At 43.2% G+C, this 26,051-nt stretch overlaps 1 protein-coding gene and 2 long non-coding RNA genes across 7 annotated transcripts in view; 2 read left to right on the forward strand and 1 right to left on the reverse strand.

Moving 5' to 3' along the window:
• Positions 1–26,051, forward strand: part of LOC308469248 — a 45,125-nt gene that overhangs the window by 13,062 nt on the left and 6,012 nt on the right. For both annotated transcript variants that reach the window (XR_013982050.1, XR_013982051.1), the window contains one exon: positions 802–868. This is a non-coding gene — a long non-coding RNA (uncharacterized lncRNA). The remainder of the gene's footprint in view (positions 1–801; positions 869–26,051) is intronic.
• CAMK2A (calcium/calmodulin dependent protein kinase II alpha) overlaps positions 1,593–26,051 on the reverse strand; it is a gene marked incomplete at its 3' end in the record, with an annotated part of 118,426 nt that continues 93,967 nt past the window's right edge. The window contains exons 13-20 of one of the 4 annotated variants that reach the window (XR_013981974.1): positions 24,972–25,012; positions 20,682–20,714; positions 19,572–19,620; positions 15,535–15,610; positions 13,378–13,472; positions 11,820–12,048; positions 10,368–10,463; positions 1,593–8,017 (exon numbers count right to left, since the gene is read on the reverse strand). Coding sequence is in view for 2 of the 4 variants with exons in the window: in XM_080991394.1 (XP_080847520.1) it covers positions 8,014–8,017; positions 11,820–12,048; positions 13,378–13,472; positions 15,535–15,610; positions 19,572–19,620; positions 20,682–20,714; positions 24,972–25,012 (527 nt within the window). Of the gene's footprint in view, positions 8,018–10,367; positions 10,464–11,815; positions 12,049–13,377; positions 13,473–15,534; positions 15,611–19,571; positions 19,621–20,681; positions 20,715–24,971; positions 25,013–26,051 lie in introns of those variants that run through there. The other 3 variants (XR_013981975.1, XM_080991394.1, XM_080991395.1) reach the window with 3 other exon arrangements.
• Positions 19,620–25,013, forward strand: LOC308469250. Its single transcript, XR_013982053.1, has 2 exons — positions 19,620–19,758; positions 24,795–25,013. It is a non-coding gene; the product is annotated as an uncharacterized lncRNA (long non-coding RNA).

The raw sequence follows: 26,051 nt of genomic DNA on the forward strand, positions 1-26,051 counted from the left end.
ACTATTTTTGTTTATCACTACTAGGAGAGGGGGGGGACCTGTTATATAAACAACTGATCATTTACTATCATAATGAACATTGTGTATAAATCTCAAGGGCCCTTCCAGGCTGGTGTTTTTTGGCAGGTGCACCCTGCAACCTGTCACTGACACAACATTAGCGGTGATTTTTTATTGAACCATCCTCACATCATTTCACTTTGCTAGTTGTTCTGCAATGTGAGCAACACTGCATTATTGCCCTTGGGAGAGACACTCTTGCATTGTGGCACAACGAATACAAAAAGCTCTCAGACATTTGTGGTATGAACGTTACATTATTTTTCTAGGAAACTACAGGACACACAGTAACAGGAAACAAAGCAACATGTTTGTCGTGAAACGGCTGCAGGGGCAAAGAGGATAGAAAAAGGTTTTGAGTATTACTGCACCAACACCATTGGCACAAATAATCACGAATGCACAGTAAACAAGATGTCTGGATGGGCCCAAGAGAATACAAAAGGAAACACTAAGAAGAATGCAGGCATGCCTGCAATTACCAGCAGAGGGTGTGGCAACCCTTCTATACTTCCTACACAGTTACCCGCTAGGGCCTTGCTCAGTTTGTATCATTTCTAAAAGCTATGGTATTGATTATTCTGGCACAGGGATGGGAAACCTGTGCCTCTCCACAGGTTGCTGCTTACAGGCTGTGGTGGCTAGTGCCCATTGAGACTGGTAGCGCAGAAGGCAGGGAGACCCAAGGAGGCAGAGCCAAGGATAGGCCATTCTAATTTTGTCTCCATCCTCCTTTCTCAGATCTGCAAGGGACAACACTGAGGCTAAGGAAGAGGCTGATGAGGAAATGTCACCCCTTGGAATGAATGTAAGTAAGAAGTCACGTAGGGCCCCATTCACACTACTGGACCAGCCTCCATTGCTCCCTTTTCTTAAAGGGTCCCTATCAGATTCCTGTGAGTAGGGCTTTCAGTGTGGAATGAAGAAAGACACGGCCAGCAGCTCAGCCCCAATCAAATAGTGCTGATGAATACTGCATTTTAGATTTTTGTTTTAATGTTGTGGCTTTTAGATTTTGTTAGCCACCCTGTGCTCTGTGTGAGAAAGGGGAGGATATAAGACAGTAGTCGTAGCAGCAGTAGCAGCAGAGGTGTTGTAGTATTGCTGTTATTTTTATTATTCCCTCCTCAGAAGCGAGAGAGGGCAAGCTAGATCTCTGTGTGAAAAGAAAACAAGGGTCAGAATTTTAGCGGACACCCAACTTGTGTACATTTTAGAGGAATAAGCCTCCAAGGGACCTCCTTACAATAAACCTCCAGTGGTTTCTAAACCACCACCCCTCTTTCCATCCAAGTATATCAAGAAGCATAATCACAATTGAAGGAAACATCCCAAGCAGGAAAAAGCACCCGAGGAGTAGAAGACAGGCCCTAAATCACCAAAGAGGAAGAGAACTTTCAGTCCTCCTTTCTGCTCTGTCCCTGAGTGTTGTATTCTAGATATGATACCCCTTAAAGACAGAAGCATCACAATGAAATAGAAAGTAAAACAGAGTCTGGGAGTCATTTAGTGACAATCAGCATTTTCCATACTCAAGAGTTTGTAGCTATTTTATTGCACTTGAAACACCAAGAATAAAACTGACAATCCCCATCTCCCCCACCCCAAAAATATAGCATAAATTTTTAGCAGTGATCATTTTGTTCACAGCCACAGCTTCAAAAAACTGGAACAATGAATCCAACACAGTCACACCGCTTTACAGGTCTGATTCACTTACAAAAGATACTGAAGGATTTTGGAATATTCCAGCCACATCAAGTTAACAAACATGAGAGGGACGCTCTCTGACTGTTTTGTTTGTTTACATTACAAAGCTGCTTTTTTTTTCTTCCCTTCTTTTTTGTGATTTTTTTTTTTTGCATTCATGTGAAATAAATATTTCCATAGAGATTTCATATATTTATATGCATATATATTTATATCTTTATATATATCTTTTTATATACATCTATACTTTCTTCTCAAACCACTTTTCCAGCTTCTCCCCCCAAATGTTACAAAAGCCAAAAAATTGTGCAACAGTTAGAAAAAAAACAAAAATACCAAACTTTGCCTTCTCGCGGATTTTCCATTACCTAAAAGGGGCAGGGAGCAGGGCAAAAAGTGGCTGATTTGCAGCCATGCAAGAACTAAGGAGGAGGAAGGGAAGCCATCCTAACAAAAAGGAGAACATGTGGCATAACCGAAGGAGAAATGACAACTGGTATTCTCAGTTAGGTAGGAAGCAAAGTCTGAGCATATAAAGCTTTGCTCCAGGTTCCATCTATCTGGAGTATATTTGAATATATTTATTTTTTCTTTCCACCAGCAGTGGCAGCTGTAATGTACAGAGGAAAGGGTTTCCTAGGAATCATTCTGTCACACATAGGAACCTAGGAAGCTGCCTCTTACTGAGTCAGGTCCTTGCTCCATCTAACTTCACTTATACTGACTGCCAGCTGCTCTCCAGGGTTCCATGCAGGAACCATTCCAAGCCCTACCTGGAAATGCTGGGGATCAAACCTGAGAACTCCTGCAGGCAAAGCAGATGCTCTGCTACTAAGCCGCAGTCCTTCCCTGCTGCTAACTTCATCTCTAGCTGGAAATTAATTTCTGGGATCAGTTGTGAAGTAGGTAAGATGACTAGACTTCAACAAGGAGCAGGCTAACTTTGCAGTTGTTTTCACATCAGTGGTAGAATGCTAGATGAGGTAGCCCAGTTTTCCCCCACCTTGTCCAATTCAATAGGCATAAACTGTCCCTGATACAGGTATATCCCGATTCATCTCGAAAGTAATGAAATATGGAGATTACTCCTGTGCAGCTGTAGAAAATGCCAATAAATGCAGCACACCTTAATCCTGGTTCTAGATTGTTATGAGGTGTAATGCCCAAGCCAGGTATCCTCTTGTTGCTGCTAGTTAGATTTTATTTTAGATTAGTTTGTCCCTCCTTATCCCTCTCCTTCCTGGTTATTGTGCCTTTTATTGCTCTTCACTGCTTTCCTATACACCCATGGTTTCTTTCTGTTCAAGACCGTAGACAAGGGACATGTTTATTTTATAAAATAAGCACAAATATAGATGTGCAGCCCTTCATGCACCAAGAACTTTGATGTGGGATGCAAAAGGGGGTGAGGAATTGAAATATTTTTTGTGGGGTTGTGTAGAAGCTGAGGTTGTGCTGTGGAAAAGCCCCACTATTCCACTTCCACAAAGGGTATCAGGAGGTGTTTGTGAGGTTTCTACGGGGAATGGGTTGAAATGCACGAAAGCTTGTAGTTGTGGTTAAAAAGGCAGGGCTACGCTATTGCAAGAGGAGGTCCAGGGCAATGGTCTGGAGAAGGGAAAGAGCAAGATGTTTGAAGCAACATTAGCAAAGGGCATTGTGGTGGGAAAGGTTAGCACGGGTACCAGCAAAACCCAGTGACACATTATTGGGACAGATTGTAAGATAAAAGTGTGAGCCATTTGCAGCACTTCCTCCCCAGGACAAACCATGACAAAATAGGCCTGTCCAGGCACAATTTTAGGATTTTTAACTGGTGTTTTCTCTTGGATCATATCACTAAGCTGTCACTGAACATTTGACTTGGCTGATAATGATAGTGAGGGTGATGAATAGTCAAAGCACATTTTCCAACAGCATCCCTTCTTGTTGGACTCCGTAAAGCTCATATGGAGCCATGATCTTGTTGTTTTGTGCTCAAACAGATGCTGCTAACAGCCTACCGCATACTAGAGAGGAAATTCCAATTACATTTGTACCTTTCACCATCTGAAATCTGCCTCCCTGCCTAAAACCGAGGGGCAAACTACACATTGTCTTGCAGGGGGTTGGAATAGGTGACCCTCGAGGTCCCTTCCAACTCTATGTTCTCTGATTCTGTGTTACATTACACACAAATGCACGCAGTGAAGCCCTGCTGTTTATAATGAAAAGTACTGTAGCTTCAAGAGTCTACAGTTTTGAGTGTTGTACTAAGAGGAGGAATGGAATGCTTAACCCATGCCCTGCCAGGGGTTTTGTTGGGTTCCACCCACCAACACTGCACACAAAACTGTTTCACCTTTGTGGGAATTCCAGGAGCGTTTACCCTCCTAAAGCACTTCAACCCTATTGTGGGGAGGATGGGGAGGTGGGGTGGCTTTGGGGCAGAAAGATGGAAAGCATTCCTTTCCCTTTACCATGCCTTCAAAATCCCAGCCCCTTGATGCTGCTTGTGGGTTTGCTACATGCATTTCTGTGGAACATGTACTGCCTTACTGGCATCTGTAGCCTATGGAAGAGGTACCCAGGCTATGTGCTCCAGAAGTGATTAGGATCCATAGGCCTTTATTGCGGAAGCCAGGAAAGGTGAACTGGTTTGTCTCTAGGTATTATGCCACTGATACGGAAGAGTAAAGGTGGGGTTTGGGGAGGTACAGACAATGGATCAAAATCTGGGTACAATTGCTTTCACGATCAAAACAGGGTTTCAGAAATGCCAGTGGCAATCAGGGCAAAGAATACATGAGAGGGCCTTGAAAAGAACTTCATGGTAGGAGGCCCCTCCTTAAAGTGCAGGTGCTTAATCAGATGTTTTGGGCAAAATTGTAATGGGATGGATTAGATGCCTTGTCACCTGTCAGGTTCCCCTCTTTATTGGAAGACTTGAGAGAAGTCAGGCTCTGCTAGGACAGACTCCCCCTTCTCTTTGAAATGTTGAGGTTTATGTTTGGAAAGGATGCCAGAAATTACGAAATATAAATTCAATGCAGGAAATAGTATTTATGTTGCCCAAAGAAACACAGTCAAGGCAGCTAATGCTTGACAGAATGTGTGCTTGGGAAACAGGAAGGAAGGGCCTCCTCATTCCTGAAGTACTCATCATAATACACTGGAAGCAAAAGCCCGGTGCAATGGGTACAGCCCAGACAGGCCAGGCTATCAAGGTTTATCAGATTCATCACCTGAGCAGAGGTTTTCACAGAGAAATGGGTCAAAAGTAGTTCAGTGGTCAGGAAATTTCAGTGCTGCTCAACTCAACAGGAGAGAACTTCGTTGAAGTCCAGTGTAAGATCAAGACATGTGAACACTGGCAGCTGAAAAATTAGGCCTGTAGTTATAGATATGTAAAGATGAGCTGCCATGTATGTTTTAAATGCTACTAGTAGGTGAGGATAATGAAACAAAAATGAAACAAATTGACTGAAATCCAAGTAATTTGAGTGGGGAAATGCAAACAGGTCCTCAGGTCTATATTTTTATGGCAAGCCCCCCTGATATGAAAGCCCTTCTCACCTCAGTATATTTTTTTTATATTCAGTTGAGCATCAAAAAAATTCCAATGATTCAATCATGTTATACTTTTTCTGTTAGAAATTGGAAAATGGTACACTGACAGCCCCTTCTGAGTAAAAAGCAAACTCCTGTTTAGGCAAATCAGATCCTGTCAAACGGCCCTCCTTTCCCCTTAGTCACTTTCCCCCCTCATCTCCAATGGGAAGTTATTCTTGCACTTTGCAAAACTTGGCTTTATACTGACAGATGTCCGCCCTGCCTTACAAGATGGAAAGCTAAGCACTTCAAACCACGGAAAAGGCAAAATTACACCATTCAAAATTTACACAGAGAGTTTCCCCCACTGTTGTTGTTGCTATTGTTGTTGTTGTTACTGTCCCCAAACAAGCATGTTTGTTTGCTTTGAAGTACACGTAGCTGTCTATAAAGTTAAATGTCATGCAAATGAAGAAAGTGCCATTTATAAGTTCCCTTGGTAGTAGAAGTGCACGGTAGTTAATCTCACATCAAAGAGTAAAGACTTGTAAAGTTTCAAAAAAATAAAAGATAACAAGAAACGGAAAGACTGCCAAAAAATTAACAACCATCACACTTCCCATACCTGTACTAGAAGGCAAGAAGGTGATGCCAAAAATAGAAGATCTTTCAGCCCCTCCATATGCCATCAAAGCAACAATGGTGTCAGGGACATTCTGGCTTGTGAAGAACCCATTCCTGCATTCCTTGAAGATGACTCCAGTGTTTTTAAAAGCAGATGCTGTCGTTTGACCCCAGTTTGGAAGTTTCCTCAGTCTCTCCATTGGGTTCCTTTCATTAAGATGTGCGATTCTGATTGCCAAACCTTTCTCATGGCATATAGAGAGTACACGACCACAAGGAGTCCTATTATGGCGTAAAGCACTCTGAGATTTGCCAGAAGCCCACATCAGAAATCCTGCCCACATGTCCAGCTTATTGTGCCCTTTTGCACTTTCAAGAACAATTTGCCACAAAAGTCAACTCCAAATGTAAACAATAACATATTAAGCCCCACCCACCCCATCCCAACTTCATTAAAAATCAGCCACAAACCCAAACAATTGATATTTCTAGGTATTACATAAAGATCCATTTTAGCAAATACTCAAAATCCATTTACGAAATAACACGGAAGGGTTTTGTTTGTTTGTTTTTCATATAAAAAGGCATGCGCTCAAAGTACAAGAGATAGCGAAAGGTTTCATTTTGTTTGTTGAAAGCATAATCAAAACGCCTCAAAGTGTCATTAGTAAAGCTTGCATTCTCTGTCTTTGCTGGAAAGTGTTGGCCTCTATTTTTATGTCAAATTGAAGGGGCAGTTCTGTTTCCATAGTGCCTGCATCTTCAATGCTGTCAAATTGCCTGAAGTGTGTATGTGGGAAATTGTGGGACTAAAAAGGTTCAGCCTCCCCTCTTCCTCTTAATGGTGAATCTAAGTCTTGAAGGGACAGAGGGAAAGAAACATAACTCAAAATCCTGCCAGAAAGGAGCAAAAGGCCAGTTCAAAGAAAACTGAATTCTAAACAAAATGAAACATCTAGGAGATCCTTACTAAGCTGAATAAAGGAAGTTCCTATGGTGTGCTGGATAGTGGCAGAAACTGCCTCAACTATATCACTGCATTACAAATAAGGTGAAAAATACCCTGCTGCCATGCTGAATTTCTAACCTATCATTTCATTTATTTATGTGCTCTTAGACACATTATAATGCCAATATAGTGTTAACAGTTTCATTTCATGCACGTTCTGAAAAGAGAAAGGAATTGTCATGAACCTCAATTGGTCCAGGCACACAAAAAGGTACGTTCTCTGGGAAGAGAAATGGATTCTGCATTTTATGCGCCATAAAGCCATATTCATCCCAGCAGAATTTTACTAGGCTTTAATGAATATAGGCTGATACTTGTAAGGTTTTAACTTCACACAGAACAGAAGATGTAGATGTAGATGAGTGACAGCGGTGCAGTGTGAACTGCTCCGGATTTAAATAATGAATGGTGGCATAGAAATATTTTAAAATAAATAAAATGACTGAGGTCATGATCAAGCAAGAATCTTGCGTTGCATGTATGCTTATCGATCTGGAATTTAGGTAACGCAGGGCAGTATAAAAGTATTTTTGATTTTGGCTGAGATCATAATTGAGCAAGAACTTTGCATTGTGTGGATGGGCATCAATCTGCCATTGCAAGGAGGTGGCTTCTGATTCTGCACTGGAACATGTTCCCCTTTCTCTCAGGCCCCTTAAGACTTCGTGGAAAACAGCAAAGAGAGCAAAATAAACCATGTCCTTGTGAGGAACACAGTTAATTTTAAGTACTGAACCAGGGTGGTTCCATGAGCTCTGTGGGCAGTAGTGGCTGAAGGCTACCCCCCACATTGGGTTTCTCCTGTTAACCACAGAAAAGCTTTTTCATGCAATAGGGTGTCTTGCCCTGTTCTACTACAATAGCACAAAGTGGCAAAACGCAGAGCGTGTGAAACAGAAGGAGCAAAGGTCTATTAAATTCTTGGTTTATTTTGGTGAGGAGCTCTGTGTGTGAAAGGAATTCCAGCAAGAACCAAGGAGGAGAGTCAGCAGCAGCAGCCAAGTTCCCTAGGTAAAGGATAGCAGGGATCTTCCCTTTGTAGTGAGGCAGTGAGAAACCTGGCCTGAGGGGCTGATGCTTCAGCTGAAAAACACAAAAGGAAACGGCTTTTTACTCCACCAAAATGGTGACCTTCCCATCTGGTTCTCCCCCCAACCCTAGCCACCCCCACCCCAAATAATTACTCTTTTCTATTTGTGAAGTCTTGTCCTCCAGCTGGCATCCATCTCTCAAGCTTTGTGGCAGGGCAGGGGTGAAGGAGTGAAGAGCACGAGAGGACAAGAGATGTCCAGGAGAATGTAAAACATTCGGTCACACCCACACCGTACACTGAAAGCGTTCTTTGGTGTCACGGCTTTGCCCCAGAGAATCCTGGGAAATGTCATTCATTAAGGGTGTTGAGAGTTGGGTAGGAGACCCCTCACAGAGCTACAGTGCCCAGCACCCTTAACTTACCACAGTTCCCAGGATCCTTTGGGGGAAGACATGCCTGTTAAAGTGGTCTAGGAGTGCTTTCAATGTGTGGGGTGGATGTGACTCATGTTGAGGGGGCCCACCTTCTTTCCGCAACTACCACTACTAGACTACTTTTGAAAAGCCTTGCCCTGAAAAGAGAGCAGCAGCAGGAGGAGGAGAATAAGAAAAGGGCTGGGTGAGGGCTGCACCATCCTGGTAGCCACTTGCACCCCAGACTACTAAGTGCCACCATCTCTCAAGAGGAGAACAGAGCATTCAGGGAACCCAAATGAAAAACAGGCAGGAGCATAGACCTAGATTGTCAATTAGCCTCAGACAAGCATAAGAAGCAGTACGCCTCTTTAGTGCTGCTGAGACATCACTCTTGCACTGCGAGCTGGACGGGGAATTAAAATAGCGGTTCTGTGTAGCACAGATCTTCCCCATTAGCATCCTGCAATGCCTATACACATGATGAAGGAGGAACAGGGCTTGGCAGCTATTGAAAAAAATGGGGGAGGGGAATTAATTTTGTTTTAAAATATTGGCTTCCTCCACCCCTTTATGAATGTACATTCACTCTAGAGCACCAGAATTTTTCTTAAATTCCCACATGCCACAAGGCATCTCTGAGAAGCAGGGGACAGAGGAAGGATTAGGCCTGCGTTGCCTGACATACCATTTTAGGTGCTTTAAAAAAATGGTCCTTCCTTGTTATGCTGAAGTGGAAGTGCGGCAAGGCATTTTCATTAGAATTCCAAGCTCTACAGCTGAGAGAAACCAGAAAATGATGGGAGGGAATCCCCTTGCTTGCACTGAGCCCCAGAGAGGCTTGTAAAATAGTGAGAAGTCTCCCTAACCCTCTCTGGCTTGAAACTGTAAGGAGCATCACAATGTTGTTGTGGTTCCCCACCCCAAATTTGTGGATGCATCTATTGCTGTACATGCACCAGTGCAATAAGGAAGTGTCAAAAATAATTTCCCCCCTAAAAGTCTAACAGTGGCTGCACATGGGCAGAAGTAAAAGCCAGTTGAATCAATAGCTCTCTGCATAACCATGCTGAACAAGCTAGTGGGTCCCCCCCCCCCCGTTCAGTTGGAAAAATTGCCACAAATTTGATATGGGATGGGGGATATGGCAAGGTGACACAGAAAACACCAGAATGCAACTATCTGACAAAAATGTCATCTGGATTCTCTATGGTACCTAAATGAGGGAAGGATGGCAATTCCTCAGAAAACAGTGTATCTGAAGAAGTGTGCTTGCACACGAAAGCTCATACCAAGAACTAACTTAGTTGGTCTTAAAGGTGCTACTGGAAGGATTTTTTTATTTTGACCTCAGAAAACAGTTAGTGTGGAGGCAAACAGGAAAAGCAGCTACCACAAATAGGGTAGACGATTCTGTCAGTTTCACTTTTTCTCTGTCCCCCCCCCACCTTAATTTAAGTTCGCCACATTTGTATCAGTCTGTGATTTTTCTTTTTAAAAAGTCCTCATTAAGATTTGCCTGCATTTTAGTGCACATTTCTCCTAATATACACATTTTTGCAAGTAAATTATCTAATGCAATGCATTTTAGCATGTTGCTTTCACTAATATATATGTATTTTATGCACACTTTCCCCTAACAGACATATTTTTGTTCACATTTTCTGAACATTTTCTGAATTTCACAAGCGGGAATTACACAGGTTTGCATGACATTTTTCCTCCATCCCTAACTGCAAATAAATTTGTTTAAGCCCCAGCGGGGTGTGTTCTTGTACATCACCTTGAACACTTTTTTATTTAAGCAGAGAGGCAATTCATAAAAGCAATGAATGAATAACTCTAACTTCAGTAGTAGTTTTCAACAGAGTGAGTAACCCCTATCACGCTGGCCACTAAGGGCTAGCCGTGGAGTCTCATCAAACCTGGACAAAAGATACTCTTCTCTGCTATCAGGGATGCCCATATGGAATCTTCTTGCACTCACATCAGAAACAGATGATCAGACACACGTGAAGTATCTGATGCTGGACTGTATCATTCCAGAGTGCAGGTGGGGGCTTGTGTGTTTGAATGTTCCCGCCTATTAAAAAACAAACAGTGTATACCCTTAACTTCATTTCTGCACCTTCGCACCTTGTTATCAAGAAGTTTAGAGAGTGATAAAATAACACAGTTTTTCCCTCTTCACTTTCAACTCTACCTTATGGATAATAAAGTTATTTTCATTTCTTTTGATGATTTAAACTGGCAGTGCATAAGTTAACATGAAATACGAGGATGCATCTTTCTTTACTGAGAAAACACCTATGACAGTCATAACATCACAGTAAGAAAAGGAATGGTGATGGGGAGAAGAACGTGGGAGCCCCAATTCTGAATGACATCACTAAAAGTTGAAACTTCTAAACCAATATAAACCAGGTTGGGTTGATATTTTGCAATCAATTTGGCTTGCTCTGGCATAATAAATATCTCCTGTCACGGGACCAGATTCATACATCATGTTCATACATCAATTTGACGTGGTGAAATTACCATGTGAAAAAGTGACCTGTGAACTGGGTCTGAGAGAGACAGAGAAAGAATGTTAAACTTGCTATAACTCCAAGAACCAATCATTAGACACTTCTATTCCATACATGCCATTGCCACCAATGAGCCTACCACATGGGGGGCAGGGTATTCTCCATTCTGGTAGCATGCATGTGGATCTTAGCAAATCATCAAACAATAATGTGTGACTGTAACTGGTGGGAGGTTAAACTAAATATGCATGAATTGCCTTCAAATCTCTTGTAATTTAATGCCATGAATGCATCCTTGCATAAAGGCAAATGAATAATCCCCGTCTGGGGTTCCCAATGTGGTGCCTGTGGGCACAACAGCACTCTCAGGCATCTGTCAAGGCCCCCTCCAATTTTAAGTTTTGTTTTCAAAATTGTGGTTTGGGGCTTTTTGTTGTTTGAGGGGGAGGTACCTGCATTGGGGGGGGGGTGTTGCAATTTTTTTTTGAAAAAAATCTGTTTTATTTGTTGGGAGTAGTGGTGTAGGTGTTTGATTTTGAGAGACCGGGGGGGGGGGGGGTCTGAGCACTATCAGTTTTTCTTCTGGGAAATTTATTTTATTTTGTGGTGCCCACAACAGTTACTTAGATTTCCAAAAGTGCCCCCAGGCACAACAAAGTGGGGGGCCACTGACATAGATAAAAGTTCTTTCAGGAAGGTTTTGACCTAGCTACAAATATCGTTAAGCCACGCATAGATGTGTTACATTTGGCCTTCGCTGCTGTTCTTTCCTTCTACTGCCTTGCTTATACTCTCACCTTTAATTTACACTTATCTACCCCTGTTTACACTGTAGAAACGGAATATTCAGTTTTCAGTGGTATGACAAGAGTGGCTTTGAGAGGGTTCACCAAGGCCTGGGGATGACTTACTGTGGTAAGACAGAAGGTGCTCCAGATCTGTGGAAGTGAACAATTTGCCATTTGCCATCCCGGCGGTGCCAGATTCGGGTCTCCTCCGACTGTGCAGTGCGAGGGATCCCACTGGTGTCGACGTACTGCGTGATGCGGATGTAGGCAATGCAGGCAGATTCATCTCCCATTAAGTGAATGTGAGGGTTCAGGATGGTAGTGTGGACCGGCTTGCTGTTTCTAGACCACACTGGGGGTTGAGAGGAAAGCCAGTGAGATCAATGCTGCCTGCGTCCCCACATACGTATTTTTCGCTCTATAAGACGCACCAGACCATAAGACACACCTAGTTTTTGGAGCAGGAAAACAAGAAAAAAAATATTCTGAATCTCAGAAGCCAGAACAACAAGAGGGATCACTGCGCAGTGAAAGCAGCAATCCCTCTTGCTGTTCTGGCTTCTGGGATAGCTGTGCAGCCTGCATTCGCTCCATAAGACGCACACACATTTCCCCTTACTTTTTAGGAGGGAAAAAGTGAGTCTTATAGAGCAAAAAATACGGTAACTAGGACGGACATCTTTCTCTAATCTTTATAAAATCACTGTAGCAACAAGGAAAAAGAAGGCATATGCAGAATATTTCTAGGCTTGTTTCAGTTTATGTCCCAATCGCAGGGAAATTATTCTCTTAAAAATTCATTAAATTGCATTCACTGACCAGTTCACATTCTGAAAACTAAAAACATTGTTTGGGATTTCAACATTGTCAGCAAAAGTACTGTAGCTTGCCAGGTGGAACAATCCACCCCTCATGTGTTGTTCTGGGGGGGCAGTTCTCCTGACTCCCACCCCAGCCATTGGGGATGGGGCACTGTGCAAGCAGAAACCCTCAAATAGGGCTGGTGCTGACAGGGTTCATTAGGTGAATCCTGCTCATCCACTCTACATTCAACCATTTATGATTTGGTTTGAAACTTTGGAAATGAGTGAGAGATTAAGAGCACAAGCCTAACCAAGTCTACTTAGAAGTAAACCTTCAAGTGCATACCTATGAGCTTACAAAGCTGACACATACTATTGGTCCATCCAGCCCAGCATGGTCTATTCAGACTGGGAATGACTTTCCAGGGCCTCAGACAGATGTCTTTCTTAGCCTTGATACAGATATGCTTTTTAACAGGAGGTGTCAGCAATTAAATCTGAGTTCGTGCTGTATCTCTGATATGCTGTCCTGCCCTTAAATGCATGTGCTAGTTCAGCCAAGTTGTCCTTATCTTTTCAGAAAGCTCAAAAAGAGATAAGACAAATTTAAGGGATGTTAGGCCTATCTAGTGTTGTGAACCAAAATGTTCAAAGGATGAAATTTCTACTCTGACAAGCAGAATCTTGGCGGGTAACAGGACAGAAGATTCCATCTATATGCCTTCAAATCTCTTAGCATACTTTATTTTAAAACAAACTGGTTGTAGTTAAGAGGTTGGTCACTGGGCTAGAAGGCTGATGAAGTGACCCAATATTGCAAATATTTCCATTCTGATAAGAGAGTCAAAGGGCCTTTTGACAAGGCAGAGGGTGCTTACAGTTTTCAAAGTAGAATCTATGGAAATCCAGCCCTTCCACCAGGTTCCCTAGAGCTTCTGGTTCAAAAGCTGTCATCCCAGGGTCACACATTTTCCTGGAAGAGCCCATGAAAGGACCAGGGTCAGGGTGGAGAGAGAAAAGGAAGTGAAATAACCTCATTATCTAGTCACATGTCTTCATTCCTATGGATTTAACACCAATGAAGTTAACCTGTCTATGCAATACAAATACATAATTTATTTCTCATGATATATTTTAATTTATTTATCTTACCTCTTAAGCATATCACTGTGCTCAGTGACATACTTCAATAGTTTCTCTGCTCCTTGGCCTGTGACCTTAAAGGACATGTTTTTCTCAGTTTTGAAGAGTGAGGGGCTACAATAATTTCCTAACGGATTGAAGAAATTGTCATTTTGGTGGCAGGTTAAAGGAAGCATCTGTAAAATCCTCCTGCAGGATGGACAAGCTCCATGTCTTGAGTGCCCTTTATTTGCCCCAGAGCTTTCCCCACAAAAACTCGCTCTTTAAAGCTCAATCGGAGCAAATGGCAATCCACAAAAAATCTGAATTGACATTTGCTCTGATTTTGATGTATTGGCAGGTCGGCTCTTTCTAAGCCCAGGTAAGTATGAATAAACTCAGAGCAGTGCTGGCTCCCAATGTCTTTCCAACCACAATCTGCAGGGCTGGTGTTAATAGCCCTGAATGGTTATGGTCTGTTTCATATTAGAGAACAGTCCCTGCTCCTGTATGAGACCACCCACCAATACATCAAAATCATCTGACAGGTCTCTGCTTTAACTTTCATCTTTCAGAGGCTAGAGGGAAAACAACAGTAAGTAGCGCCTTCATTATGGAACGCTGTTTTCCTGAAGACTCGCCACATCAGCTCATTTTTTATTTTTAGAAACTTAGTTAAAAGACAAAAAATCATTTTGTTCCAGTGGGCTTTTGGGAGGGAAGGTGGGAGGGTCGCTTTGTTGACTGTGTGAGTTGGCAGAGATTTTTATGTTTCATAAATCTACTAGGGAAGGTTCTCCGTCGACTCTTCCTTGCCGCTGATTTGTTCTTGATTTGTTGTCTATATCTGTAATCTAATCCAATATTGCTTCATATTGTTTGTATTAATTGTTGTTTTATGCCATGCTGCCAACTGCATGGGGGACTTTATGGAGCCATCCTTGGGCAGATTCAAAACAAATCAATAAAATATATCCAGCCTTATTGAAGTTAGCAGAACATGCATCAGTTCCAGTGTGCTGGCATCCTGCCTTAGTAAACAGATGGGTTTCAAACTGATGAGGTTTCAAATAGTATATTTAAAAATAAATAAATAGGTGAAAGGCACTCATTTAACCCATTACCCACAATGGAAATACTATTATAAATTACGGAGGTTAACTTTGGGTTCCTCATTATCTTGTTAAGCTTTAATGAGTTAGTGCTAACTATTTTGAAGTTATGCTGAGATGAGCGTAAAGTAAGCTTCCTTTAGGAACATGGGAATCTGCCTTATACTGAGTCAGCCTATTGGTTTCTCTCTCAGCTCTCTACCTGGGAAGGCCAGGGATTGAGCATGGAACTTTCTGCACAAAATGCAGAAGCTCCAGCACTGACCTGTGCTCCTTCCCATAACATTACCGTGCTAACTGGTTGATTCATAAAGACAGAAAGGGGTTTTGTTTGCACGTTTGTTTTCAAACAGGCCCTTCTTGTAGACAGGAGAAAAACAAACTCAGCAGCCTCTACTCTTTGTCAATAAACCCATGCTTCTTTGTTCTCTTAACCAGGAATCCAGGGCCTTTGCTTGCTCACTCAGCAGTAATAGCTGCGATTTATCCTTGGCCAGACTGCAAAATGAATCCATCCATTTTAATTTTGATGGGAGATAATAATGACAGAGTGGCTCGGTAGGAACAGAAGAAACGGAAAACACAAGTTCTTGAAGTCCATTTCTAGCTGTGCTTTGAAAACCCATAAAAGAAAAACACTAATTTGCTTGCCTTCAGAGCAACCTGACATTTCAAAACTGTTTTTTCACAGTTAAGGCCATTTGAAGGATTTCCTGCTAACCCTCTTCCTCCATACTGGGCCAGCTCAGGAATATACTTCGCTCTCTTGTTAAAGTCAAGACACCCACTGGGCACACTCACGTGTAGGACTCAAAGTCCCCATTGCTTATTGCTTCAATCAGCTGCTCCGTCACCTTAATGATTTCCTGCTTTCGTACTGTTGGTTTAAGGGGGGGGGGGGAAGAAGGGAGAGAAAATATTGAATGTAAATAAGACAGTGAGAAAGGGCATTGTTAGAGCTGTGTGGATGTCACAGTGCTGTGAACCGCAGAAAGTGGTAGTGCACGTAGAACTCGACTTTCTAAAAATGCCTGCTTTCATTTTAAAAAACACCTCAAGTTTCTAGTCCTTATTGCTGTGAAGATGTATTTGAAAATCTTTGGGGCAATGCCTTTGAAAATCTCAGCAGGCGGCCAAGAAGATCAGAAGTTGAGGACAGGGCTTCTTTGCTTCTGCCCTTCTCAGAACTACCAAAACTAGAAAACTGAATTGCTTGCATACAGATTTATTTATTTATTTATTTTAATGTATAGACAGCCCTGGATAGTCTGGCAGAAGGGGGGGAATTTAAAGAAAGACTTACTAGATGGAGAGATTATAAAAATGGCTAGGAAAAGATACTCCTCCAGAATGAGGAAGATTTAGAAATCTTTGGTTGTTTCTACCTCTCAGTGGAAGGGCTGAGGGAAAGGCCAGCTCAGTATTTAGTGATTGCCTAGAGCGGGGGTGAGGTCCATGCAGCCCTCCTGATGTCGCTGGACCACAACGCCTGTCCATTTAGCTATGCAGGCTGGAGGTGGCAGATTAGTTCCCAGCCTCGGAAGAATCAACTACAGGGCAAGCCTTACCATAAACACCTCAGCTGTGATGGTGCTTGGCAGGTGACACACAAGCAGCCTTCAGAGGCATTTACAGACATGGCTGGTGCTTTCCTGCCAGCCTGCACAGCTCTTTCAACACAGTGGCTGAGGCACAGACAAGCAATTACACCAGGCTTAGGGAGGCAAGCTTTTGTTGCTCAGCTACATTACACCCCAGCAGGGAGAGGAACTGGCAGAGGAAACAAATGGAGGAGCAAAGAGACCCTGGCAGCGGGGGAAGGATAGTAAGAGGGGGTAGAATGAGAACAAAAGGCATCAGTGCAGACCAAGGACTGAGAAGAGGCGGAGGAGAGCGTTGTTAGAAAATGGCACCTTTCTTGGCCAAAGAGCAGCTTGTTTTCACTTTTGGCCATGAGTGAGTGACTGCCACTTCATTTAAAAACAAACCTTGGCAGGGCAGGCTGCTTTCCTGGCACTCTGAGCAGCACTGTTAGAATAGCCATGGTGGTATCTCCTTTTGCATGTGCAACTTTTTGCACAGTGGAAAGCACAGTCTTAGGCTATGGCCAGGGGGTGTGACAATCACATATGCAAACACGGCTCGCCAGTTTGTGGGAGCTTCCCATACCAGTAGCAGCATCTTCACTGGAGAGATGGCTCTGGTCACACCAGTCAGGAGACCCAGACAGGTGCCAAGTGGGACCTGTTGTATTCAGAGGCCTGAGACTCTTAGTGGCCTAAAGCACAGCGAGGTTGTCCCCTTCTACTGGCCTGCTGTGTTTCAAGATGCAGTTGCACACTGTACGCACCAGAAAGGGGGCCGGGATGCCTTCACCTGATGTGTGTTACCTGTTTGGTTTCCCTGCCAAACTCCTATGCGTTAAGTTGTCATCTGAGCATGTGCAATGGTGGTCTCAAATGTACACACCTCAACTTAACGGTGATTGTGGCTAATGTTTTCAAATCAGATGGAAGCTGTTGTGAGGGAAAACACGCCAAACAGCAGGATTTCTTTAGAAAATACTGGTTGTTGTTGTTGTTTTGTTATTATTATTAGTAGTAGTACTAGGATTGATTGCAGGATTAGTATTAATTGATATCAAGCATAAAATGAGTAAATGAATGACATGTTACAAGGTGCTCCCTTCTTCGGGCTTGTGTTTAAAAGCTCAAGATATGTGAGGAGGCAACTTTTTCCTTCCTTTAAGTTTCTAAAGGTTCAAAACATTGGTAAATATGTAATTTTGCTCTCTGCATAGGGAAGCTGTTGTGGGGATGGCAGCTTGATGAGCTGAGAAATGCCAGATAGGGAAAGAATTAAGCACACAGTATCCCAAGCCACTGGCTTCTCTGCCCCAAGGCTTCCTCACAAAAAAAAGCCTTCCTCACAAACCTTTTCTTTTAAAAAATGGTGCTGGGACTCGTTACAGGTACTTGCATCTCATGTGCTTTTAGCCCCTACACCCTTGTGAACAAATGACTTGTCATGGGAGGCTGTGTGCCCCGATTATATGGGATTATTATTCCTGAAAGGCAGGCTTGAAGTAGTGGCTGTGAGGTTTACCTGGATCCCTGTGTCAGAATCTGTGTGGGCTGCTTGCAGCAACAAAATATGAACAGCCTCTTTGTGCCTCCCCCCCCCCCCCCAGGGAATGAGAAAATGTGCCAAGTCAAGTTCCTCAGGTTTCTTTCACTGCCCTTCAAAAGATAGATGCTTTAAAGTTTGGAACAACAAACTTCTTTTAAAAACAAACACAGAGACCTCACCATTACCCTCCTTTTCACTTTAAAGAAGCCTTGAAGACAATACAAATTTTAGGATGATTCTTTTCTGTCCTCCTTCCTTACCTCTGCTTTTTGTTGGATCTGCAAGAGGGCTGAAATCTCTTAGAAATCCAGCAACACATTCAGGGAACTGGATCTTCCAAAAGACTGTGCCAAAGCATTCCAATGTGCTTATTAATAAGGCTAAAATATGGGTGTCCTGTGGGTAGATCTAATTCCCTATACTAAAGAGACAAAGTGGTTAATGATAAAATGCGCAGGGAAGCCTTTCCTCATCAGCAGTGTTTCTATCATTTCATATTAATTTGCCACACACACACACTCCTGCCTTTCCTGTGGGAGTTATTCCCAGAGAGACAAATTTTCAATTAACTTTAATGTCAGGCCAAAGTCCATCTCCACAGCAGATGAGTTCCTTTCATTTGGGGAGACTTTACAAATTAACACTGATTTCCCAAGCTATTATGGGAACGCTGTGGCCTTGTCAGGCAGTAAGAAAGAGGCCTCACTAAGGTTCTTCCCAAAATGGTGACAGTGAAACTACTTCCATAGGGACTCGATGGAGAAGAGGAATGAAAAAGTCAGTGTTTGCCAAGTTGTTAGAAAAATCACAACACACTGCAAGCTGAACCGAGGGAGAGCAAGGGATTTAAGTATCTAGGGCAGCCTTTTGCAAACCTGAGTCTTCAGATATTGCTGAACTTCAACTCTCATTAGCCCCTGCATGCATAGCAAATGGCCAAAGACAATGGCAAAGGCAAGGCTGGGATTGAAAGGTGCATGACTGTTGAGTCCTTCGCATGCTGCCCTGCTAGCCCTATGCCCCTTCGCGAGGCTGGAATCTGATCTGAATGATTCACCTGGCAAATCATTCAGATCCGATCCCAGCCTCGTCATGCGGTGCAGGGCTGGCAGGAGGCGTGAAGAGCCAAATGTGCAGTGCTCCCCAGAAAAATGTGCCCAGGGTCATCGCCCTGGCAGCACCCCCCCCCTCCAACGCTATGTCCCTGAGTAGGTGTGGTGCAGTGGTATGTACAAATGAGGTCTAATTGCCTTGCTAATTCACAAATGGTAGTCTCAACAGCGGTATTATTCTGTAGGAGAATTTTGCGCATTGCACATAAACTGATACAGGACCACTTATAATGAAATTTGAGTCTTTTAGACGCATCACAGTAAATTTCTCCACACAGTTGATTTTTCTTTTACTTCACAAAATAAGTTTTAGATTGCAAATTCACAACAGAATAGTTTTGTGATAGCTGAACAGTTTTACTGACCAATCCTGGTCAGTGGGCTATAGAGTAAGGATGAAGTTTTCATTCATTGAAAAACTGATGAAAAATAAAACCCTAAACTTCAAATTTCATTTTAGTATTTGAACAGCTCTACCTATATAGGCTGACAGCGAGAATTGCCTAGGGGTCCATAGTCTCACAACTCATGCTTACTGGAAGTCATTGACTAAAATGGGTTTCCTTTTACCTCTTCCGCCAGAGTCTTATACTATACCTTTGGTGTCTTCATCCTCAATGGTGGTGTTTGTGCTCTCTGAAGATTCCTGGAGAAAGAACGGAGAGGACAGAAGCAAAATAAGATGCACCCAAATGGCTTCCCCCCCCAGAAAAATCCTGACCAGTAACCCATCACCCAGGTTCTACCTCAACAGGACCAAACACTGCAAAGGGATGAAAACCAGGTAAGCATCAGATAAAAGCACTTGTCAGTAACCACAGATTTTGCTTTGTGACTGTAATACTTGTCTTGACTTTGAAACGACAACTGAGTCGGAGGTCCGATTGTGAAGAATCTTGCAGGAGTGAATTCACTAGTATTCCACTGCACTACTATCAGGAGTGAGAGGCTTGACATCTCCTACAGCTACAGCTAGCAGGGGGCAAGAAGGGCTGTGTAGGAGTGAAAGACACCATGTTGACTACAGTTGGGAGAGGAATGTACAAATTAACAAAGAGAGGGAGCTAGGATGAGAGAGTGAGGGAGATTGTGCAGGAGTGAAAGAGACCACATTGACCGCATAGTAAAGAAAGAAATGTACACTCAAACAGAGAGGGCTGCCAAGAACCACATGGACCGCCAAAGGCTGACACACACCTCTTTCCATAAACAGCCAACTGGTACACAGATTAACACAGAGAAAGGGAACCATTTGCTTCTCATCAAGACAACTCTGGTAGCTGGGCTGCAACCACCAGTTCATCCCACCAGAGACATATTGCAAACAATATTAAACAGCAGATTGACCAAGGCCTTGCCAGCCATTTGGTCTCCTGTGACCGAACAGTTCCAGCAAAGCCATATAAGATGGCCTTTCCGTCATGGCTGCTTGGACTGGTGCAGCTTGCAGATCTGCTAGAGGAGAAGTTCCATGGAGAACCTTTTGCTAGAAAATGGAATTAGGTTCTCAGTGCTCTTGGGCTTCAACTATCCTTCTGTTCCAGCCGTTCCTGTTTAGAAGGATCCCCATAGGGGAGGATGCTGCTCTGAAGGAATTACTTTCAGCCCTGCTCTCCACACCTCAGAGTGATTCCCCAAAACAGGGAGGGCTGGAACATGTTGAGAGGCCCAACATTATCAGCATTGAGGAAGACAAAGGACACTCACCATTAACTGAACGCTGGAACTGGACTTTCTTTTCTGGAAAAACAAGGAGAAGAGATAGGACAAGAAGAGACACAGAGTGAGAAAGAAGGAAGAGAGCAGAACATGGGACGCAGTGGGTCCTAGGACACCTTTTTGCGATCCTACTAGAAAGGTGAAGAGTTTGTGAATAAATCTGATGCTTAATGCCAAAGAGAGGTCAAAACTCTCACAATGCAAACCATGCCAATCTAACCTTCCAGCACAATTAACAAATCCATCAGCCTTGTCCACTATTCTATGTTTGGACCCACAGATGTCGGCATCCCTATGAACCTTAATATCCTGACCCAGGGCAGGGCTCCACCTTAACATCTCTCCTGCCATTTTCTAATCCAATCCAACAAAAGATTTCCAAGCTAAAGAGGAATCATGTTTTGAGATCCGTAAATACTAGTCATCAAGCTAAAACTGCCACACCAACTTAACTTGTGGACACAACAATATCTGAATACAGCCCTCCATAAATGAAATGCTATACTTTTCCAACCCTCCTTGCCACTGTGACTTTGCATCATTCTACTTGTGGCAGCAAGAAGCTGGAGACATTAAAGACTGGAATTGTTCACTTAGAATCCTAAAAGAATAAAGCCAGAAGAAATCCAAATGATCCTCCACTGCACCGAATAAGGATGGGCATTTTACATCTATAGCATCTCTGAAAGCCTTCATAGACAGTTACACTAGTGCTGAACAGTCTTGTTATTCACTAATCTAAATCTGCATTCTCACTGTGATCAAAATTTGTTGCTTCTCATCCTGTCTTCAGTGATCACTCTTCTAAGGTCACGTCTGCACATCATTTTGGCATGATAATTTGGGTACTAGTAAAGCACTTAAAAGTCTTCACTATCCACACTAAGATGCAAGCATCTTGGCATTTGCAATGGTTATGAGATAATATCAGTGTTTGTTTGGAGCAGCCCAGTTATAATGCTGTATATTGCACCAAATCAGAGTGGGGGTTGTTTAGGTGGGATGTGAATGCCTATATCAGAGCTAGGAGAGGCTTGCTAGGGCATGAAAAATACAAATGAAGTAGATGATGTTCAAACTTTGAGCCAAGTGACCCCCTTTTTCTAGATTTGTGCAAGTGCAGCAACAAGTATCTGGGTGAGAAGAAACAGAGCAGTGTGCAGGAATATGCTATCACATAGCTTTCACCGGGGATTTCTTTTTAAAGTGTGATAAAACCTTGAGAGAATGACTGAAACCACAGACAAACTGCAATGTTTACATGGACTACGACTGCAGTTTTTAGGAGTGGAAAGTCTGATTCATATAATCCCAGCATTGTACCAAAGGTGGTAAATCAACACAATGCCAAATGGTGGAAGTGAGTTTATTTGCATTGCAGACATGACCTAAGAAGCTCCTTCTACGCCTCAAAGTAGTACTGAACAGCTCACAGCAGAAATCCTGCAAATAATTCAAGATTTAAGACTTTTGTCTTTTGATTCTTGATGAGCTTCTCTCAACACAGTGCTTTAATGTACATCAAAAGAGAGGCACATCATGTCAGATTCCTAATTATTACTCAAAAGAGTCTTGAATAAGTTCTCTATTTCCTACCCCACAAATCCATTCTTGGCTTCTTCTTGCCTTCTTCACACTACTTCTTTCTGTCCTGTAGATGAAACTTGGAAAATGGATCTAGATGAAATCCAGAAAATGCAGCATCTAAACAGGCTCACCATAGGCACAGTGTAGAAGCCTCCATCCTAATCTTCTTCACTATTATTTATTTAAAAAGGTATCAAAACTGCATATATCTGGTGAGATGAAATGTGTTCTATGAGCTACAGTAGAACGAGCCCATTGGCACTTGGCGATTCTGACTGCTTTATTTCATCATATGATATCCTCAGCTAGCCCTCTACAGCTTCTTCTCCAAAGCCAACAAAAAGACAGAGAACAGACTCTACTACAACTCTTAGATTTGGTACTTAAGCTATATATGATGGAGGTAGCTAGGCTCAGATGCATGGTGGCTCCAATGAGAACATACCAAGAACTGTCTAGGAAACCTTACGGGACGGTAACTGTAGAAGCAATTGACGCAACATGACGCAACACAAAAGTGGTGACCTTATTAAAGTAGGACGTACATACAATAAAAGGATGCAACACAGGGCAGTGACTTTATTAATTTAGGATGTAACAGGATGTGACATGGGGCAGTGATTGCATTAATTAACAATGTAACAGGATGTGACACAGGGCAGTGAACTTATTGAGTATCCACTGGTTACAAGAGGGGCAAAGCCTCTTCTCTCAATAAACTATTGGTGAAGGGGGTCCGTCGTCCTTTCTACTCTTCATGGATAGCATGTTTGCAGAGGTGGCACATAAATATCTACTTTTTCACTAAAAGGTGTAGCCAAAGTAGGGGGTAATATCCTTTCTGCAATGGGGGGTGTTGCCATTACCATCTTACTTCAAACACAGTAGGTAGGGTCTGTCTGTTAGCATGAACTGGTTAAACCAGAGAGTTTCATCAGAAAGGCAAGCTAACCATGAGATCGTGAACTAGACCCCACAATTTGTGGTGCCAACAGCCATCTCCTTCTACAGAGGGGGATATCAAAACCAAACAAGGTGAGGGGGAAGGAGAATCTGCAGCCAAGCCAATTTGACAATTAAGCCAAGTGGGATTCCACTACTGGAATTGAGGTCTGTCCATCTGGGGTATTTCTGCAAGGAAATGGGGGTGAGATGACAGTGCCAGGAGTGGCTGTTAGCATAGGAAATAGGCAGATGGGCAAGCGTAAGTGTATCTCTTGGCCAAGGAACACTGTTGTCAGAATCTTCTTCATTCTTTGAAGAAACCTTTGCCACATCCTCAGATAGCCACCAAGTCTCAATTTGGCACCGTGGAAAGAGATGCCAGGCACCTGTCCAGAATACTCCAGTTTGGTTTCCAGAAAAGAAAATCATTATAATATCAGCACAAAGCCATTCTTTCAAACGCTAGTATTCAAACTTCACAAATATTTCAGAGCTGGAATGGGTGATGTCACTGGAATGAGCAAACCTGTTCATCCATTAATCTGCATCTCTGCCAAATCAATGAACCAGGTTTCAAGGCATGACATGAGTGCTGCAAACCCAAAGGGACCAATGTAGAATCAAAAACCTGGAGGAGGTGAGTGTGTGTGTGTGTGTGTGTGTGTGTGTTGGGGAGGATTACTTGTGTCCCTAGTTCTGTTTTCAGTTCTAACCCCTTTCTCCCCTCCTTTTGGGTTGATGACAGAAACATCTATATTTTCTCATTCCTCCCAGGTTTTCAGTTGATCAGAAGATAGTTCATCAGGCCACCATGGGAGACTCACGACACAAATAAAACAGTAATGACCTATCTGAAAAGAAAAGGTGGCAGCTGGGCCCCTCGCCACTGCTCAGAGGCTCAGTCTAAACTGATGTCCTCAGGAGCCAATCAAAGAAAGAGTCATCCTTGCTCCCACTCCCCATCCCATCTCCCTCTCTTCCATATTAAGTGTCTTTCAGTTTGTCTTACCTGTCACAGCCCCCTTTACAGTATTATGAAATGCCCTAGAGCCAATTCAAATTGTTGGGCAGGGGTGTGTGGTAAAGATCTCTTGGCAGATCCATAACACCTCCAAATTCACTCAGGTGTTGATTTGTTTGGAAGTGTTTCCTTGTCAAGATATTCCTTCACACAGAAAGATAACAAGCCAGGAAGAAGGCCTGCCTGATTTCTGAGGCATACTGTGGGATAATTCACTCCCACACAAGGACCGTAGGAGCATCAACCTCCAGATTTCTGAATCAGTTGGACTTGTGAGTTGCTGTCCTCTTATGGGGCTGTTTCACCATGGCCTCCAAACATTTGGATTGGCTCTATTTCCCCGAAATGACAGTAGCATAGTAACAGTAAAACGGTAGGAGAAAGGCACAAGCTTTTTTTCTCCTCTTTATGAAAAGAAAGCAGGAATGGGAAGAGATTATGAGGATATGAGTTAGCCAAGCAAATTGAACATGAGTCAAGGCATCCATTACTCTAAGCAGCAAACTTCGCTTAGGTAAAGGTATTTGTTTTTCCTTTTTTGCTTTCAGAGTGTGGAAATGTATTTCATGATGAGAAGAGGATGATGCAAGAGATCCACTAATGCAAGGCCTTAACACAAAGGGCCTGGGCCACGCAGGGACCCATGACCACACAGTCCACCAGCCCAAACATTCCTGCCTTCTTGAGTACAGGCAAGCTGGTGGCTTTATGAGCCCAGGACTTACCTTGACGCCATCGTTCTTCTTGTTGCCACCACTTTTCCCTCCTGTGGAGAAAAAGTACCACGTCAAGAGGAACAGGCACGGTATCAGGGTCAGCACACTGAGAACCAGCAACATGGGGGGAGTTGTGTGAGAGCAGCAGAACGCAGGAACCGAAGATCACAGATTCAATGCCACCACCTCCTCTGCTGGTAGCGAACTTGCTTTGCAATGATCCAGAGTTCTGGAGGAAGTCTCTTTCAGAAAACTATGAAGCTCACCAGCTGGATTACTGGGATCCTTCCCCGTGAAAAGCCACAGCCACTTGTACTCTCGGACTCCCAAATCTTTGAAGGAACCAGCAGAATGGCCAGCGACGGAGAGAGAAGGGAGCTGACAGAGCATTCTCTGACACTTGTTTCCTTCCTGAGAGGGCTCAAGGATCCTTCAACATGGCTTACAGGGATTCAGTCCTGCCCTGTGCCATCACCCTCACCTCCTGGGCTTGCCTGCCCTGTTTCGCGGTCTCAGATATGAACGCTAATGGCTCAACTACGATAAGATCAGCGTGCAATTGCCTGCCTGCCTGCCTTTCTCACACTCTGCCTCTTTCGCTAATTTTAGACCCCCATGCTGGTGGGGTCATGTGCTACAATTATGACATCCTGACAGCTGCAGCCCACATTTTGACAATGATGAAAAGCAGACATCTTCCCCCATGCCTCCCTCCCCCATGACTATCCCAGAGCCAGCCTCGTCTCCTGGGACTGCAGCCCACTCATAATCCCTCCCTCTTCCCTCTGTTGCCTTCAAATAGATTCTGGATGCATAAAACACACAGATATGAAGCATGGCATAAGCACGCTTGGCCTGACTGCAGCTTCTGAGCAAAAGATGACCTGGATAACCCTATCATCAGTAGCAATCACTACTCTGGTTTTGGGCGGGGGGAACACACATCTGAACATGGAGGACAGAAAACTAAATAAAGGATCAAGATTTGAATTCCCTGATTTGAATTTCAGTGGTGAACCCTTATCACTTTTAGAGCAGTCTCAGCTGATTAACTCTCCTCCACCTCCACATTTTTTCATTTTTTAAATA

The sequence above is a fragment of the Podarcis pityusensis genome (genome assembly GCF_964106645.2).
Source record: "Podarcis pityusensis genome assembly, chromosome: 2".
Classification (NCBI taxonomy): Eukaryota; Metazoa; Chordata; class Lepidosauria; order Squamata; family Lacertidae; genus Podarcis; species Podarcis pityusensis.